The 18,137-nt window shown below is 36.6% G+C and overlaps 1 protein-coding gene across 1 annotated transcript in view; it reads left to right on the top strand.

Annotated features, from left to right (window-relative positions):
* Window positions 1–12,610, top strand: part of RIPK2 (receptor interacting serine/threonine kinase 2) — a 30,103-nt gene extending 17,493 nt beyond the window's left edge. Inside the window, exons 3-11 of the mRNA XM_087706890.1 lie at window positions 616–771; window positions 1,763–1,917; window positions 3,454–3,503; window positions 3,834–3,995; window positions 4,713–4,798; window positions 5,430–5,525; window positions 7,787–7,871; window positions 9,439–9,591; window positions 11,384–12,610. Of these exons, the coding sequence (XP_087563016.1) occupies window positions 616–771; window positions 1,763–1,917; window positions 3,454–3,503; window positions 3,834–3,995; window positions 4,713–4,798; window positions 5,430–5,525; window positions 7,787–7,871; window positions 9,439–9,591; window positions 11,384–11,724 (1,284 nt within the window). The 3' untranslated portion in view covers window positions 11,725–12,610. The remainder of the gene's footprint in view (window positions 1–615; window positions 772–1,762; window positions 1,918–3,453; window positions 3,504–3,833; window positions 3,996–4,712; window positions 4,799–5,429; window positions 5,526–7,786; window positions 7,872–9,438; window positions 9,592–11,383) is intronic.
* The last annotated feature ends 5,527 nt before the right edge of the window (window positions 12,611–18,137 follow it).

The following is an 18,137-nucleotide window of genomic DNA, read 5'->3' as shown; positions in this document are numbered from 1 at the left end:
CCACAGTGTTTTACAGCATTTTCTGCTGGGTTTGTAGTGTCAATATATGCCTCAAACAAGTTGAGTTCTTGTTTTACTGATCTCAGAAAGATAGAAGGTTGAGTCAACCTTGAGCTATTCGGTATCAAACTCCTGACTATGGGCAGAATTTGCCTGCAATACTACATTCTATCCGTAGTATCCCATTACATAGCTCATCTCATCCTGTCAATCAGAACTTATGTTGAGATCAGCTAAAGAATTCTGACCACTGAGGTCCAAAAATTAGCCTTCTCTGTGTTGGTCTCAGCCTTCGGAACATTCTCCTCCTCCCCCCCCCTTCCCGAGGTGAGTAGACCCCGACTCTCCTGGCCTTTTGCAAAGGTTTGAAAACATGGCCTCCTAACTGTGTTTAATTAACTTTTAACATTTTAATCATCCTTGCCTCTTTCATAATGTATATTCCATTTTTAGTTTTTAATATTGTATTTGTACTGTGGGGGAGATGGATGGTTTTAAAATTTGATAAATAAATACATTAGCCGGTAGATCAGCTAGCTTCAAGATGGTCTTTCAACCATTCCAGTCTATCTCTCTGTATCGCCATGTGTTGTGTTCTTTCTCTTTTCTAAATAGAAAAACATCTATCCTGACATTGCTTGGTCACTCAGGTATCGCATTTTGTATGAAATTGCTTTGGGAGTAAATTATCTTCACAACCTGAATCCTCCACTCATGCACCATGATTTGAAGACCCAGAATATTTTACTTGACAGTGAGTTCCATGTTAAGGTAAGGCTGGGATCTTCTACATTGCAGAAGTGGAAAAATCAGGGATGGAGACATTAAAAGTACAGTACAGGACCATGTGCAGCCCTCCCGAGCTCTGTTTTCACTGGCAAGAGTTGCAGGAGGCCGTCACAGCCAGAAATGGAGCTCAGGAGCCTTTTTTCGAGGGCAGAGTCACTGTGAGACGGTCCCTCACTGTTTCTTAGATCTGACCCACTGGGGTGACCTAGCGGGCCAGATCTAAGCACCCTGCAGGCTGAATCCAGTCTGTGGGCCTTGAGTTTGACACCCCGGTTCTAGCCTATTCTACTGTTAACAGCTCTTATCAGGAAATTCCTCCTAATACTCAGTGTGGGTTTCTTTTCTTTTAATTTTAACCTGTTAATCCTAATCCTCTTGAATTTCAACAGAGATGAGTTTCCATCTTCTTTTCTACATACCGTATTTTTAGAAGTTTGCACATTATTAAATTTCCTTTCAATTTTCTTATTCATTTGTGTGATTGATATATAGAAAAGCAATATTGTGGCTTAGTAGATAATTGCATTGCTCATATTTATGTCTTAGAAGGGGAAGTAAAAATCACCACTTACTAAATGAGAACTTTAAGGTTTGTGGTGACCACGATTGTAATTTTATAACGTAAACATTGCTGTTGGTAAATCTGAACTCTGCTCAGGGTTATTCTAATGACTTAAGAGTATGTCTAGAAAAGCAAGTGGCATATGTACATGCGCAGACACATGTGAGTTGGCAATTACCATATTATCTAGTTTAATAAATTCTCACAAAAACTATTTTATGGTTTCATTCTTTAATCAGCCAGTCCCTTTTGTTTTCTGATCTGCCTACCTTTTTGAAATAATTGTTTCAATCTTAAAAGTTTTGTTGAAAAGAATAAGCTTCTTTTCTTTTCAAAGCCTTTCTTTGATCAAAGTAGATATTTTTAATGGGCCTAAACCTTTGTGACCTGAGCTTCTTTTCCATCTTTCAGATTGCAGATTTTGGTTTATCAAAGTGGCGCATGATATCCATGTCACTTTCAAAAGGGGATAAATCAATGTCTGAGGGAGGGACCATCATTTACATACCACCTGAATGTTATAATAGCAGCAAAAACCGTTCAAGTGTAAAGCATGATATATACAGGTATATTATTCTATTATGGATTTTTGGAACAACGTGTGCTTATTTTTAAATATATAAAATATAAAAAATGAGCCATATTGGGCATTACAGATGCCATATGTAAAATGCAGTGAGATTAAAGACCATAAAATATTGTATACTTTGATGTCTCAGTCTCGATAGAAATACTTTATACTTCTTTGTGGAGGTTAAGGTCAGCACATTTTTTTTATTAGAAAGATTTGTTTTAGTGGTATTCCTAATCAGCTATGTATTGTTTGGGATATATTTCTTTTCAATAGCAGTCAACAAACCAATGCACTTTTTGCATCTGGTATTTGCCAGTCAGCTTAATTAATTTTTTTAAGTGCCTCTGGAGTCAGTTTAAGGAATTGGTTTCTGTATGCAATTATGATGTTGCTGTCCAGTTATGTCTTTCATAATGCAAGTTTTTTCATGCATACCTTCTCTCAGGCTTTCCATTGTACACATGCATGGAAACTATAATTCATCCCTAAGTTTTGAATAACACATACAGTACACATATGAATCTTATTGTGAAATTTGGTCACATAAATGTTAATTCAAACTCATTAATACTACCTTCTTGAAAGGAACATTTTAACCCTTTTCATGTTACTTAAAGCAAGTCAAGCATTTTTAATTTAGTGAAAAGCTACCCTTCATAGAAATTTTACAGGGGTATTAACTAACTAGCAATGTAAGTCAAGGTATAGAGTTTACAGATTTCATTAAGGACTTTGGCTGTTCTAGTACTTTGTGTATGCACATTAGCAACAAACAATGATACATATCCAAAGACTGCATTCAGCTATCACAATAAATTCTGATTTGCTGAAAGAACTGCTTTGTGTTCTCTCTCAATACAGCTTCCTCCATATGTTCAAAAATATTGCTTCCATTTTAAATTTAAAAAAAACTTAATCCTGTGCATTGGATGTAGGTTCATCTTAATCATGAATAAAGTCAGCTGCTAACTTTAAGATGCCCTCTCTTGTATGGAAGGAAGTTTTGCTCAATTTATACAAAAAGGGGATGTATTCAGTAAAAAATAGATGTGAAATCTTCCAAAGTTTCCTTTGTGGCTACATAAGAGTAGAATTAGCATGGAAACCTAAAATGTACTCTATTTAATTTCTAGTAGGGATATACTGATACAAGAATGAAATTGATATAATTAATATTTAGTTATTTGAGAACTAAACATTTAGTTATTTGAGAACTAAACATTTGAGAAAGTATCCTTGTATTTGTATTAGGTCTATTTTATATATTTATGTATTTATCTAGATAATGTTGTATATATAAAGAAATTACTGCCTTTTTAAGATATCAAAGGTATTTGTCCAATCTAGTCACTGAGAATATTTTAAATACTAATATCCTCGCTTTGCTGTTAGATTGGGATGTAGATTTCCCACAAAACAACAGTAACTGGGATATTTTCATTTTAGAAATTGAGATTATTTTGCCTCGGGGGAGGAGGAGTGAACTAATTTAAAAATACATACTAACATGCATTATTGTTTGTAACAGTTATGCCATTATTATGTGGGAAGTGATGTCCAGAAAAAAACCATTTGAAGGTCAGATTTTTGACTATCTAATTCTGTTAAAGAATAGCTGAGTTAGAATAACCTGTTAAAATTTAGATTATTTTACAACAGTATTTTTAAAGCCCATTGTTTCCGCTTTGTCTTAAGCTTGTATTGTATTGTACTATTGTATTGTAATAAAATACCATGTATTACAGAATATTGGTAGGAAGGGCAGGAGAATTATTTTGCATTTAAAATTTCTAAATTAGGTTTAGATCACAATATTATTTAAAATATGAATTTACTACTTGCGTTTCAATTTCTAAAATTGGAAGAAATGCATATATATTTCTAACGTGTATATATTGACTTTTGCAGAAATTGTACATTACTTGCAAATTATGTTTAGCATGTCACAAGGGAAGCGTCCAGATGTTGGGGAAGAGACTTTGCCCCTTGATATTCCTTACCGAGAATTGATAGTGTCTTTAATGGAATCTGCTTGGGCACCCAATCCAGAGGAAAGACCATCTTTTTCAAGTGAGTTTCTCTGTATGATAGTTAACTCAGCAGTTCTGGCTACACTCTGCTGTTGTATATTTGTTGCATCTGCAACAAAATCTCAAGATGATAATACAGTCCACACAGGTGGGGTCTGGCAGGTTCATCCTGTTCAATTTGACTGAGCTACTGGAGAGAGAGAGAGAGACTGGGGTCATAACAAGGCTTGGATTGTAATTCTGTTAATACCAAATTTGGGTAACATTTGGTGAACCTGAAAGCAATGTTTCAAGCAGAATACACACACTATTTATTTATATAACCCGTCAGCTCACAATATAAGAACAAACAATAAGGTAAGCAAAATAATAAGATAAATAATAACTAAATAAACAAAGCATTCAGTAAGAAAAATAAGCAAAATGGCAAATCTGAGTGACTGTTTAGCACAAGAATATGTAACATACTGCAAACATATCTAATAAGGAATTCAATTCATCCTACCCTAAGGCCTGGGAGACCATAAAGACTTTCTGGAATCCAAAACTCTTAGGGTAATTGTGTTAAAACAACTAATAAACATTAATTGTTCCCTATCTGTTGGATATAGTACTATATAGTTTTACCCAGGAATAGTTGGTTTTGACATCCTTCAAATTTGCCTTAGGGAGTATGCTTTAAAATATTTTTCAGGAATGTAATTTCCATAATTTAAACTTTCTGTTAAGAGACCTAATAGTGAGTATCTTTGTTTAGGGTGCTTAATAGATCTTGAATCTGTGATGAGGACCTTTGAAGAGATACCTATGCTTGAAGCAGTAATAGATTTAAAGAGGGCCAAAGTAAGTGTTCATATTATAATCTATTATGAATAGAAATTATTCCCAAAAAGAAAGTGGATATCCATGTATCTGAAGCTAGAATTCTCATACTATTAATCATATGCAGTTGTTCACTTGCCCAGTCTGAATTATGCTATATGGGACCATAAGACCATTGAGATATTTGTAATCAGAAAACTGCCCTGTTGGGGTACCTGATCATAGATAGAACTGTAAGCAAGAGGTAACTGGACTTTTTGGTTTTTCTTTGAAGATGTTTCCCTTATCATTCAAGAAAATTCTTCAGTCCAGTTGCCTCTTGAAAAAGCACCTTTGGAACAACTATCACCTAGATGACTTAGAATCTTCATAGACATCCTTCATAGACGTCCGCTTATTTATGTATTGCTTATTTTTGTTATCATATTTTAATATATTTATATAATATAAAAAGTATAAATTATAGTTTATTTATGTATTCCTGTGTTAAACAATAATAATCTTTGCAAGCAGTTGGCTGTAGGTGAGCGCATGTCCCAAATTATGCTCTACCACATAGCCTTACTCAAATGCAGGACTCTTGGATATTTTGTCTCATAATTCTGCTCCAATTTCATAGCGACATTTTGTTTTACACCAATGTCTCTTTCAGGCACACTATGAATGGAATTGCATTCATTTGTCTAAGAAGATATCCAGTGATGAATCAATATCTTTAAATATACCACTGAACACTAGTACAAAAGAGGTAAAATATTTTTTTTCTATTATTATCATAAAGACCTTAATATGGTTAAACTCCTATTTTTGCCAAAGATCAGTGGTCAGTTTTTTAGAGAGTCAGAGAGAATACATAAGATATGATGAACTAGACAATGAGCTCTTTGCCAATGATCAACATTCAGCATTTCAGAGCTATGTTGAGGTTCTTTCAGGGGATAGCTAACACCTTTATACTGTGCTAATCATAGGGACACCTATAAATTTGCATATTCATAGACCTCCTTAAGGCAGGAGATAAATGCTGATAAGTGGCAAATGCCCAACATGGATAATTACTGATCCCTGCTTACCATACTATGATATAGAGGGACGTCTTCTCCCTGTTTGAATGCCACAGAATAGAATAGCTTCCAGAAAGTGAAACTAGGATAATGCACAGAGATGTGTCTTCAGATCACTGTTGTCCGTGAAATAAATAGATCTTCCAGCTCTTACAATTCAATATCATTTCAGAAACAATATAATATTTGCATGACTAGTTCATTCCTCCATCGAAGACACTGAAAGATACCTAACACAGAGAGTCTTTTCAATCACCTAGGAACTGATACTCTCTGGCTGTTTAACCCCCAGAAAAGGTTTGGAAAATGCCTGTGTGGAAATTTCTGGACTTTGAAAGGGCTCGTCTTTGAAAGATCAGATAGTCAAAAACACTTCCCCCCCACACACTTTTTTTCTTCTTCTTCAGGAATGGAATGGGGAAAGAAACTTTAGACCATATCAAATGGTGTTAGGCTGCCTCCTGCTGTGTTACCCTTCTAATTTGGACAGATTGTACAATGTGAATTTGCACCACATTTAAGATATAGCATCCTTCCTAGAAATTTTTAAGACGAAAAATGGTTTCTCTCACTAGCATTCATTCCCAGAGAAACACCACAGACATTTGGAGAACAAATAACCCTGTAAAAAGGAAATACAATTTCACCATAGTCTTTGATCATTTCATACTAATGGATCAACCTTTAGTTTGACCCTGCATTTGGTGAATATCCTTGTAGAACCAGAGAATAGGAATAAAGAATTGATTTAATGGCAACAACGGGGGTAGAGAATCCATATAGTTATTAATGTTAGATTAGGCTTGGAAGCCTTGGGTTCAAGTGCAGCATCAGCCATGGTAGTTTCCAGGTGACTTTAGGCTTGTTACATTCTCTCTGTGGGATGTTTCTCACAGAGTAGTCGTTTATTAAAAAATATAAACATGATTTATGTCATTTTATTAATAATAAAATGACAAACAATAAAATAGGGCAGAACAAGAAGCAATGGGTGGAAACTAATCAAGGAGACAAGCAACTTAGAACTGAGGAGAAATTTCCTGACAATTAGAACAATTAATCAGTGGAAAAACTTGCCTCCAGAAGTAGTGAATGCTCCAATACTGGAAGTTTTTAAGAAGATGTTGGATAGCCATTTGTCTTAAATGGTATAGAGTTTCCTGTCTAGGCAGGGAGTTGGACTAGGAGACCTCCAAGGTCCTTTCCAACTCTGCTATTGTATTGTGTTGTGTTGTGTTGTGTTGTATATCATTGGTAATTTTTATGTGGAAATTTGAAAGTGAGTGACAATGCTGTTTTATTATGGGTCTCTGTGTGTGTCTCCTTATTTAGGGCAGCGAAAATGTCCCTTAATGAAGAGCTGTATGCATGAATTGTACGATGAATTTAGCTTTGGTTTACCACAAAAATCTTTGCACTACTTTTGTTGCATTCTAAATCAACCACAGTATGGTTGAGGCAATTAGGGATTGAGTGTAGTATTTATAACCAACAATTTTGATATTAATGCAAGGTTTTGAAACAGCTTTTCTGACACCCTCAGACAGTGTAACTCTGCAGTCCTATTGGGTTCATATTGCATAAAACAAGTATGCAGAGAAAAAAACCCAAGATGTTTCAGAAATATGGAGCACATGTACTCAAGCCCTTATTTCGTATATTTCAGGCATGTCCAGTTGGCGGGCCATATGAAGCCGTGGGAAGCTAGTATTGCAGCCCCATTATAATTTTAAAGATTAAAATAATCGCATGACACTATACAAAATTTTATAGTAGGTTTTTCTTTGTGTGTGTTTATTTTAATTACTGATATGTAAGTAAGATTTTAAATATATCTAGCATAATCACTGGTACATTTTGTAGTCATTGTACTTGTTTGCTAAATTTTACCAGTTGAAAAAATTAAACCAAAAATCTTTGTTCCATGTGATTCTGTTCTTTCCAGAATTCCTGTTCATCCCAAGATGATCAATCTTATCCGTCAAGTGTTCCCCAAAATATATCAAAACCCTGCAACCTCCTTTCAGATGGTATGTCCTCTGCACACAATTGCAGTCTGATCATTGGCTAATTATATAATCCTCTTATGGATACCAATAAAGGAGAATATTTGCAGCTCAGGGTTGAAATGAGGGGTCCTTGTGCTTTCTGAGCTTGGTTGTTTCCTTAAAGACGTTTCATTACCCAAAGTAAGCAACATTATCAGTGCTAGAGTCTTCAGACTAGCATTGATGATGTTACTTAGTTTGGTAATGAAACATCTGCAAGAAAAAAAAAACTAAGTTCAGAGATCAAGGACCGCTCATCTCTTACGAATGCAGCATAATTAGATAGTGTCTCTCTAGTTCACAGAATGTTAATAATTGATTGCACCAAAATTGAGTTGAACCAGTAGCATCCTATCCAGCATAAGATTTTAGATTGAAAACTGGTACAAGTGGCCCTTGGATTATAACAGTTCCTTTGGTGACCTTTAAAATTACAATGGCATATAAAAAAGTGACTTATGACCGTTTTTCACACTTAAAACCTTTGCAGCATCCTAATTCCATTAATTACATGCAGGTCATGTAATTAAAATTCAGGCACTGGGCAACTGACTCATATTTATGACGGTTGCAGTGTCCTGCAATAACTTTTTGCGACCTTCTGACAAGCAAAGTCAATGGGGAAACTAGATTCATGTAACAATGGTGTTACTATTTTAACACCTGCAATGATTTAACAACTGTGACAAGAAAGTTCGTAAAATGGGGTGAAATTCACTTAGCATCAGAAATGTTGGGTTCAATTGTGGTCATAAGTCGAGGACTGTCTTTATTCTACATTAATCAGTGTTCTTTCTAAAGTATTATGTGGGTAGATATATCGATTTCTACTATATTGCTTTAAATAAAAATAAATTGTGTAGTAAACAATAGATATCGTATTTTTCAGAGTAAAAGACACACCTTTTTCCTCCAAAAGAGAGGGTGAAAATCTGGGTGTGTCTTATACACAATACAGCATTTTTGGCTTCCCACCCCCTTCCCAAAAATGGATTGCAAAGGGTTTGGGAGGCCTGCGAAGTGCTCCTGAGGAGGGCAAAAATGAGTGGGTTTTGCTCATTTTTACCCCAGCCCCCAGGAGCACTCTAGAAGCCTCCCAAAGCCTATGCATGCCCTGTTTTTTGCAAAAAAATGGACTAGTTTTTGCCCCCCCACCCAGGAGCACTTTGCAAGCTTCTCAAACTCTCTGCATGCCCTGTTTTTCACAAAAAAAATACGAGGCACGCAGATAGTTTGGGAGGCCTGCAAAGTACAAAAACTTTTTTTAAAATCTACCTCTTCAAAATCTTGGTGTGTCTTATACTCTGGTGTGTCTTATACTCTGAAAAATACGATAACTTCTAATGTTATCCGTTTGGATAATGAAAGAAAGAAAAAGGAAAATCCATCTACTGGTTGTGTTGCAGCCATTTGGTGTAGTGCAGCATGGCTGGGATGGTAGGTAAATTGTAGGTAAATGATGGAGTAGTTCTGGGTTTATTTCATGCTTTGTTTTTTGTTTTTACTCTTTTTTAAATTAAATTAATAAGATACTTTTCTTTTGTGATAGTTAAGGATGAACCACACTCGCTGCTCAGTTATGTTCCACACTCCCAGAGTACTCAGTCTTGCGTATCTCAACAAAGTTCTTCATCTAACACAGATAGTTCTAATTCATCAAATTCCATGCCAGGCTTGCTACAGATAGCAGGAGCCAATCCAGGTATGCAACTGAGATTTTTGAATCCTACTCGTGATCAATTTGTTTTATTATACAACTGGATAGGATCTCTAGAAATAACATCACAATATTCACCAATGTGCATGCATTATTCTCTTTTACATATTTGCGAGAGTTATTTTATGGGGGCATTTATAAAAAAATTTTTTTTTCCTGATAGCAATGTACAGGCCGTCTATCACAAGGATTGATCTTCAGAGTGTAGTGTTAGGTAAGCTTCCCTTTGGGAGACCAAGTACGTTCAGCGAAACGTTGTGAAAGTTGTGTTGGAGAACACCCAAACCAGCATACAGAGACACTGCAGTTTAAATAGGCTTTTACTTTTGTGGAAATATAGGTATCAGAGTCCATCAAATAGTCCAAGTCATACACGGATAAGTCAGTCAGTCATCAATGTCTTTCAGTTAAGGGATAATCCAAATAACATAGTCCAGTAATCATATAATCAGTCTGGTACACAGAGTTTGCTAACAGTTGCAAAACTTACAATAGCTCACGGCACTCAGATCAGTTCAGCACAGCATCTAACAAACAGAGAGAGAGCTAGCAGACATTCTGGCTCCCTCTTATGGCCAACTGAGGAAAACAGCAACCAATCACATTTTACAGTATGTTTAAAGAAACAGGTATAGCATTGCTACAGTATATGATTTATATATTGCCAACCCAACCATTAGAATTATATTCCTAACAAGTAGTATACTGCAACTATTAATTATTTTATGGTTTAGCTCATACACAGTTTAAGAATGTAGAAGAAAATGGAAATTATGTAGAAAGTGGAACTTTTGAACAGAAGCTACATGTCACTGCAGAACTTGTGAATGGGGGTTATACCCAAAGGTACTTTTTCCAGAGGCAACTAGACTTTCTGGTTTTTCTTGGAAGACATTTTGCTTTTCGTCCAAGAAGCTTCTTCAGCTCTTGAAAAACAACCTTTGGGACAATCATTACCTGGATGAATGAAAAATCTCCATAGACATTTAGTATGCACTTTGGAATGAGGATTATAATTAATGTTATGATATATTGATTTACAACATTAAATAACATTTAAAATGTGTTCCTTAAAATGGCATTTAGAACAAAATGAGTATAATAAAAATAAAGTGAACATCTAAAGGAAGCTTAACCCATCAGTAAAAAATAGCCTTTCTATAATCTACTGTATAATCTAATGTTGTATACAAAACATTTGAGGTACATGTAAAGAAAGGCAGTTGATTCTGGAACATGTGGACATATTTCTACCAGGATTATCTCTTTCATGTGGGAGAGAACCACTAGGTGGGACATACTGACTTTTGAAAGACACTATCTGCTTAATAACACTGCATAACAGTCTCCAAATGCTTTAGGTGACTCTAATATTTAGATAAAACAATAAGATAGAAATGTTAGTTTAAAGTTTGGGATTTCCACACTGCAACAATGTGTGTGGCCTGCCTTACTCTTTCACCTTCCAGTGATCATAACTGCCCATCATGTTTATCTAACAAAAGCAAAATCTGGATGTCCAGATATGACAAAAAGTTAGATAACACAATTAAGGATCTGCTGAAGGAAGAGCTAGTAGATAGGAAATAATTAGAGAATACAGCTTTTATTTTAATAAAAGTGAAAGGACATAGTTTTGTTTTTGAAAGTACTATACTAAAAAATTAGGAAAATGTGCTCTGTTCTCTTAAGTTGCTTTGTGTGGTTTGATATTATTTTTATTTTAGGACTGAATCAGATTTTTGTTGTTGTTGTTTCTTTTCCTTCTCTATATTAGACTTTATATTGAGGACTATGCAGTCACAAGATTTTGCTGTAGCTCAGAATTGGATCCAAACTAAAAGAGAGGATATTGTCCATCAGATGACTGACACTTGCATTAACCAGTGTTTAGATGCCCTTGTCGCCAGGGATTTAATCATGAAAGAAGATTATGAACTCATTAACACCAGATCTACAAGGACCGCAAGAGTCAGGCAACTGCTTGATACTACTGACAGTCAAGGAGAAGAAGTTGCTAGAATCATAGTACAAAAATTGAAAGATAACAAACAGATGGGACTTCAGCCTTACCCAAATATACCGCCTGTATCCAGGGGCACTTCTTTGCATCTATAAATGTCAGGACTTGCAATCTGGATTTCTATTTCTGAAGTATCTCTTTTATGTTTCTGCTGCATGGCTCCAAACAGAGGGTCTTAGTTTGCTGGCTGAGGGGGAGGGCATCTGGCAAACGGAACTATTACACAATGTTCTTACCGTTTTTAAAAATAACAACACACTTGGACTTCCTTACTGAATAAATCTGTGTTTTGTGGAATTATTAAAAAGAAAATATAAATTATACAAAGAATATAAAATACAAAAGAATAGGCAACTTAAAGGGCATCCTGTCCTTTGAAGCATTCTGTCAATCAAATGTATCTTTAAATAGGGAAGGATTACTGGGTTAGTGAATTAGTAGAAATGTTCTAAAACACTACCCTTTATAAAGTATTTTGTATGAATATGAACCACTTCTACATGAATTTGCTTGTCTTCAATCATGAGCTTTATAGCAAAATATACATGCCCTACTTGGCTATGCCGAACATTGACCAGACCTAATGAGACAAACCCCAGATGCATTTTGCAATGCATTCACTATTGTTTTGCAGCATTGTAAAATGGGGAAAAAACCCTGTAAGTTCTTGTTGAAAGGAACATGTTCTCTGTTCATGATCTTTAAAGAACATTTCAAGCCAAGATTTGCCTGGCCCAGGGTAAAAGAACATTAATTCCCCCAAAGAGCAAAACCTGGTGCAAATGAATTGTGCTGGAATTTAGAAAAAAAAACTATATTGTTTTCATAGAGGACCCGTTGATTATAGCTCAAATTGTTCATAAATACTTTGCTAAGATGGAAAGCAATCCATGTTCAGTGTACCTTAATGCAAAAGTAGATGTAACAACAACTTCTGCTTCAAGAAGAAACACTTTAAAAATATATTTTTATTGTTTTATATCATACATTTCCTTTCTCAATAGACACCTGTGCTCTCTAAGAAGAAACAGTTTAAAGATACCGAGGAACTGGAAGATGTGAACGAGGTTTTACCTCACAATCCCTCCTCTTTATAAAATGAAGTTGTGTTCCATACTCTAATTCTGTTTAGGTATGAGAGGGGTAGACAATGTCATATTCTGAAAAGAGGAAAGTATTCTTCTAAGTAATCCACCTATTTGGTAAATGGCACAAGGATAGGTTATAGTATAAAATAGGTATGAATCATATAAAACTAGTCTGGTGTAGTGATCTAGATATCGGGCTACAAAACAGGAGAGTGGCTCTCTAGTTGTAGTTCCGCCTTGAGTATGGAGCCAACTGAGTGACCTTGAGTCAGTAGCTCTCATCCCTGGGAAAGAGACAGTGGCAATCCACTTCGGAATTCCTGCCAATAAAACTACAGGGATCTGTCCAGGCAACCAGGCAGTGGTTAGGAATCAAGTCTGACTCAAAGGAATGCCAAAAAATTTCATACAATTAATTTGTGATTTACTATCTATCATCATTTATATGAACAAATGCCTTTGAAGCTCTTCTCTTATCCAGTTAAGCCACCGAGGATTCTGCTGAATATAGTTTGGTGGAATAAAGGAACTGTGGCAGAAGAGAGACTACATAATGTTCCTTAGTAACCAAATAAGGTTTTTTTTAAAATTTATAGAATCTTAATTCACACATGACTGGTAGGATTCAAATGCGGTTCCTCATACAAATGCAAATTGTGGCTGAAGGATGAACTAAATGATTCCAGCTCCATGATTCTATTTCTATGTATCTAGAAGGTCCTTGGTTCAGATACTTGCTAAAGTTAAAGATTATTAAACAGTGTTAGGAAGCCAAAAACATCTCAATTTCATCTGATTGATTGATTATGCGCCATCAAGTCAGTATTGACTTTTGGTGACCATATTGGTAATTTTTTTTCAAATGCTCCCCAACCTGGTCCTTTAGGTCTTCCAATAGTATATTTATCTCCATTGTAATTTAGTCCATCCACCTTACTGCTGGTTGTCTCTTTTTTCTTTCCACCTTTCCCTGCTTTAAGAGCCTTCTCTAGAGAGCCATGTCCTTACTTAGTAAAGATTTGTGAAAATTCTGGGATGTTTTGCTTGATGATCCTCCCAACCACCACCCTGCCTTGGTCATCCATTGTATTCTCAGGAATCGTTTCCTATATCAGAGTTCAAAAGTATCAGTCAGTACCTTGTTTCTTCATTCCTTATTATCTACAAAATGGGAGACTAATCCTGGTCCACTTGACAAGAATTTTGTAAGAATCCTTGAGAACACATATGGGATATTTTCCTAAATGCATTGGTGTACAACTTAGGCTCTAAGACAGTGATGGCAAACCTTTTCAGCACTGAGTGCCAAAAAGAGAGTGCACGTGCTCACGCTTGTTGGGTCTGCAACCCAGAAGAGGAGCTGCCCAGGGGGCATGCCTGAACCAGAAAACGAATCTCCGGTTTCCACCCTATGCATGCGCACCGGCAAGCTAGTCTTCCAGTTACTGGCATGCACAATGATCAGCTGGCTGGTGCGCATACTCATGCTGGAAAATGGAAAACCAGCTTTTCCCATGTCTGGCACTGTTGTACGCACGAAGGTCAGCTGATCGTAGCATGTGCATGCATGCCAGAAACCCAGAAGAGGAACAGGCAACGCTGTGTGTGCCAGGCAACATGGCTCTACGTGCCACTTTGGGCACACATGCCATAGATTCACCATCACGGCTCTAAGGTTTCATGTACTCCATTAAAGTCTAAATTGCAGCTCCCAGTATCCCTCCAAAATTAATGAATATACATAGAGTGATAAGCAGTATTTAATTTAATTTCATTACATTTATATTAAAAGATTTTGTTCCTAATTTCTTACAAATTTTCATGTACAGCCTTGTTTTACCCTTACGAATGTTGACTTTTGATGCATTATATTTGTACCTTATTTGAGATCTCACATTTAACTTTCAGCTAATGCCTGCTTATGAAGATAAGATTTCCTCATCTACTGTGTTACACCCTTCGTTTAACTAATCTAATCTATTCATTTCCCTCTGAATTGGGAAAAGCTCTTCAATTGTTTGGGTGTGGTTGCTGAAGGCACTGCTATTTGATGGAGCCTGGTATTTTCTGCATGTCAACCATATGCTGGATTGCTGAATATTCCTCCCTTGAATACTGTTATCATCTAAAAGAGGCCACAGTTATTTCTGCTACTTTCTTTACCAATCATTTTCCCCTGTTATTCACAGATATATAAGCTGTCATTGACAAATGTGACTAGAGCATATGTTATTTGTCAGCCAATGAAAGCCAAGCACTTGCCCTCTGAAAAACATTCAGATAAAGGATCTTACTACCAATGGAGCTCCCTAGTTTCATATAACAAGGTGGAGACTAATCAAAGAGAAAACCAACCTAGACCTAAAGAGAAATTTCCTGAAAGTGAGAACAATCAGTGGAACAACTTGACTCCAGAACCTGTTGGTGCTCCAACATTGGAGGTTTTTAAGAAGAGATTGGACAACCGTTTTTTCTGAAATGGCATAGGGGTCCTGCTTGATTAGGCAAATGGGCTAGAAGACCTCCAAAAGTACCTTCCAACTCTGTTATTCTGTTCTGTTATATAAGCATTTCATCAAATGCCTTGAAACAAGGGTGTACCAAACCATGCTGACATTTTTCAGTTGGGCAGGCCTACCGATATGAACTTTAGCACTAGTATTTTGTTACAGAATCAGAGCACAGAGAGGAGTCAAATAAGGTAATGGTAATAGGTGTAATGTCAGCGTCAAACACTTCATGTTAAGTGCCAAGAAGACGTCAAATACAAATATATTTATAGTTTGACATATTTGTGGCTTGTCAAAGTTTACAGTTTTAAACAATGGCCACTGATGTGTTCTAACTATTGTCCTATTTTGGAAGAAAGAAGCCAGCAATTATTTCTGAAGTATATCTTTAGCTTAGCTTAGCAGAGTAAGATAATCTTTAAAAGCAGAGGACCAGCCAACTACAGGTAATTCTTCACTTACAACAGTTCATTTAGTGACCATTCAAAGTTACAATGCTGAAAAAAGGGACTTATGACCATTTTTCACAGTTGCAACCTTTGTAACATTTCCCAGGATCATGTGATCAAAATTCAGATGCTTGGCAACTGGTTCCTATTTATGACCTTTACTGAGTCCCAGGATTGTGTGATCCTCTTTTGACAAGCAAAGCCAATGGGGAAGCCAGATGCACTTCACAACTGTGTTACTAATTTAGCAACTGCAGTGATTCACTTAACAAATGTGGCAAGTCATATAAAATGGGGCAAAAGTCACTTAACAAATGTTTCTCTTAATAACAGAAATAATGGCCTCAATTGAGTTATAAACTGAGGAGTATCTGTACCAGGAGGCAGAAGCTGGTTCAAATACAAGTAGTTCTTGACTTACAATAGTTCCTTTAGTGACTGTTACAAAGTTACAACGGCACTGAAAAACGTTACTTATGACCATTTATGACACTTAAGGACTTATTGCAGTATCCCCATGATCATGTGATCCAATTTCAGATGCTTGACAACTGGAAATATTTATGAAGGTTGCAGTGCCCCGGGATCATGTCATAACCTTTTGCAACCTTCTAACAAGCAAAGTCAATGGGGAAGACAGATTCACTAACTTAACAACTGCAGTGATTTGCTTAACTGCAAGAGAAGTTGTAAAATGGAACAAAACACACTTAACAAATGTCTCACTTAGCAACATAAATGTTGGGTTCGATTGTGGTCTAAGTCGAGGATTACGTATAATGCACTAAACAGTCTTGATGGTGTGGAAGCTTTATTATCCATTGTATGTCATAAAGGAAAGTCATCCTCTGATTGGGTAAAGAGTATAACGAGAAAATTACAAGCTAGGACTGAACCATTGTTCAAAACATAGAATTACAACAGTTAAAATGGGATCAGAAAGATCAAGCTTTGAAACCTGCACCCTGTATGGTATTTATCAAAGGAAGGACGTGTTTACACTTTGAACCACAAGTCGCAGTTATGCAGTTCTCTGGCTTGTTACTCTTGTTGCAAGACTTTCATAGCTGAAGTTTTGCAGAAGGAGAGCCTTAGAGCCTTAGAACTGAGGTGGCGCAGTGGTTAAATGCAGCACTGCAGGCTATTTCAGCTGACTGCTAGTTCGGCAGTTCGGCGGTTCAAATCTCACCGGCTCAAGGTTGACTCAGCCTTCCATCCTTCCGAGGTGGGTAAAATGAGGACCCGGATTGTTGTTGGGGGCAATATGCTGACTCTGTAAACCGCTTAGAGAGGGCTGAAAGCCCTATGAAGCGGTATATAAGTCTAACTGCTATTGCTATTGCCATTGCTATTAATCTGGACTGAAACAATTGGGAAGGGGGGGGGGACTCCAGAGGAAATAGCCAAAGCCAAACACTGCCTTGGTAGCAGTGTTTTGATCCAGCATGTCACTTTTTTCCTTATGTTAATTTCTATCCACATTAAAATGTGATTTTTTTAAAAAAAAGAAAGCATGTCTATGCTAAGTTTACAAGCCCTGCTTGCTTTTGTATTTTTGATTACTCAGAAGCATTGCACATGTGACTGATGCACATATGCATCTCACCAGCTCAAGGTTGACTCAGCCTTCCATCCTTCCGAGGTGGGTAAAATGAGGACCCGGATTGTTGTTGGGGGCAATATGCTGACTCTGTAAACCGCTTAGAGAGGGCTGAAAGCCCTATGAAGCGGTATATAAGTCTAACTGCTATTGCTATTGCCATTGCTATTAATCTGGACTGAAACAATTGGGAAGGGGGGGGGGACTCCAGAGGAAATAGCCAAAGCCAAACACTGCCTTGGTAGCAGTGTTTTGATCCAGCATGTCACTTTTTTCCTTATGTTAATTTCTATCCACATTAAAATGTGATTTTTTTAAAAAAAGAAAGCATGTCTATGCTAAGTTTACAAGCCCTGCTTGCTTTTGTATTTTTGATTACTCAGAAGCATTGCACATGTGACTGATGCACATATGCACATATGCACGCACATTATAGTATGCACTATACTGTAATACAGCAAGATTTAGAGGACTAGCAGTCTGACATCTGCAGATCTTTGTGACCTAAACAGAAAGTAGATGTTTTGTTTCTTGGAGAAAGTCGCTCTTTCTCCTCTTGCTTTACTCTAAAATGGAAAGTGGGAGCATCAAGATTTCTGCAGCATGGAAAATTCGGAGTCCTGGAGTGTGGATAGAAAGTTTCTGTGTACAGCTCTACTTAATCCTGCATTCACCAGGAACTGAGGGATTTTGTCCTCTTAAATTGGTGGGCATGAGGCCATCCTACTTTCAGAGTAAAAAGTTCTGCAAATTCTAGGATGCGTTATTGAATAACAGAATTGAAAGAATCTTGAAAATCATTACCTGCAGAAAAAAAAGAAGCAATGCCTAATATCATCTGGCTTTTCATTCCCTCTTTCT

Source organism: Thamnophis sirtalis, unplaced genomic scaffold (assembly GCF_051295495.1).
Source record: "Thamnophis sirtalis isolate CommonGarterSnake01/CBP01778 unplaced genomic scaffold, rThaSir2_p1.2 scaffold_2, whole genome shotgun sequence".
In the NCBI taxonomy this organism is placed as follows: Eukaryota; Metazoa; Chordata; class Lepidosauria; order Squamata; family Natricidae; genus Thamnophis; species Thamnophis sirtalis.
This window is presented reverse-complemented; position numbering and strand designations above follow the sequence as displayed.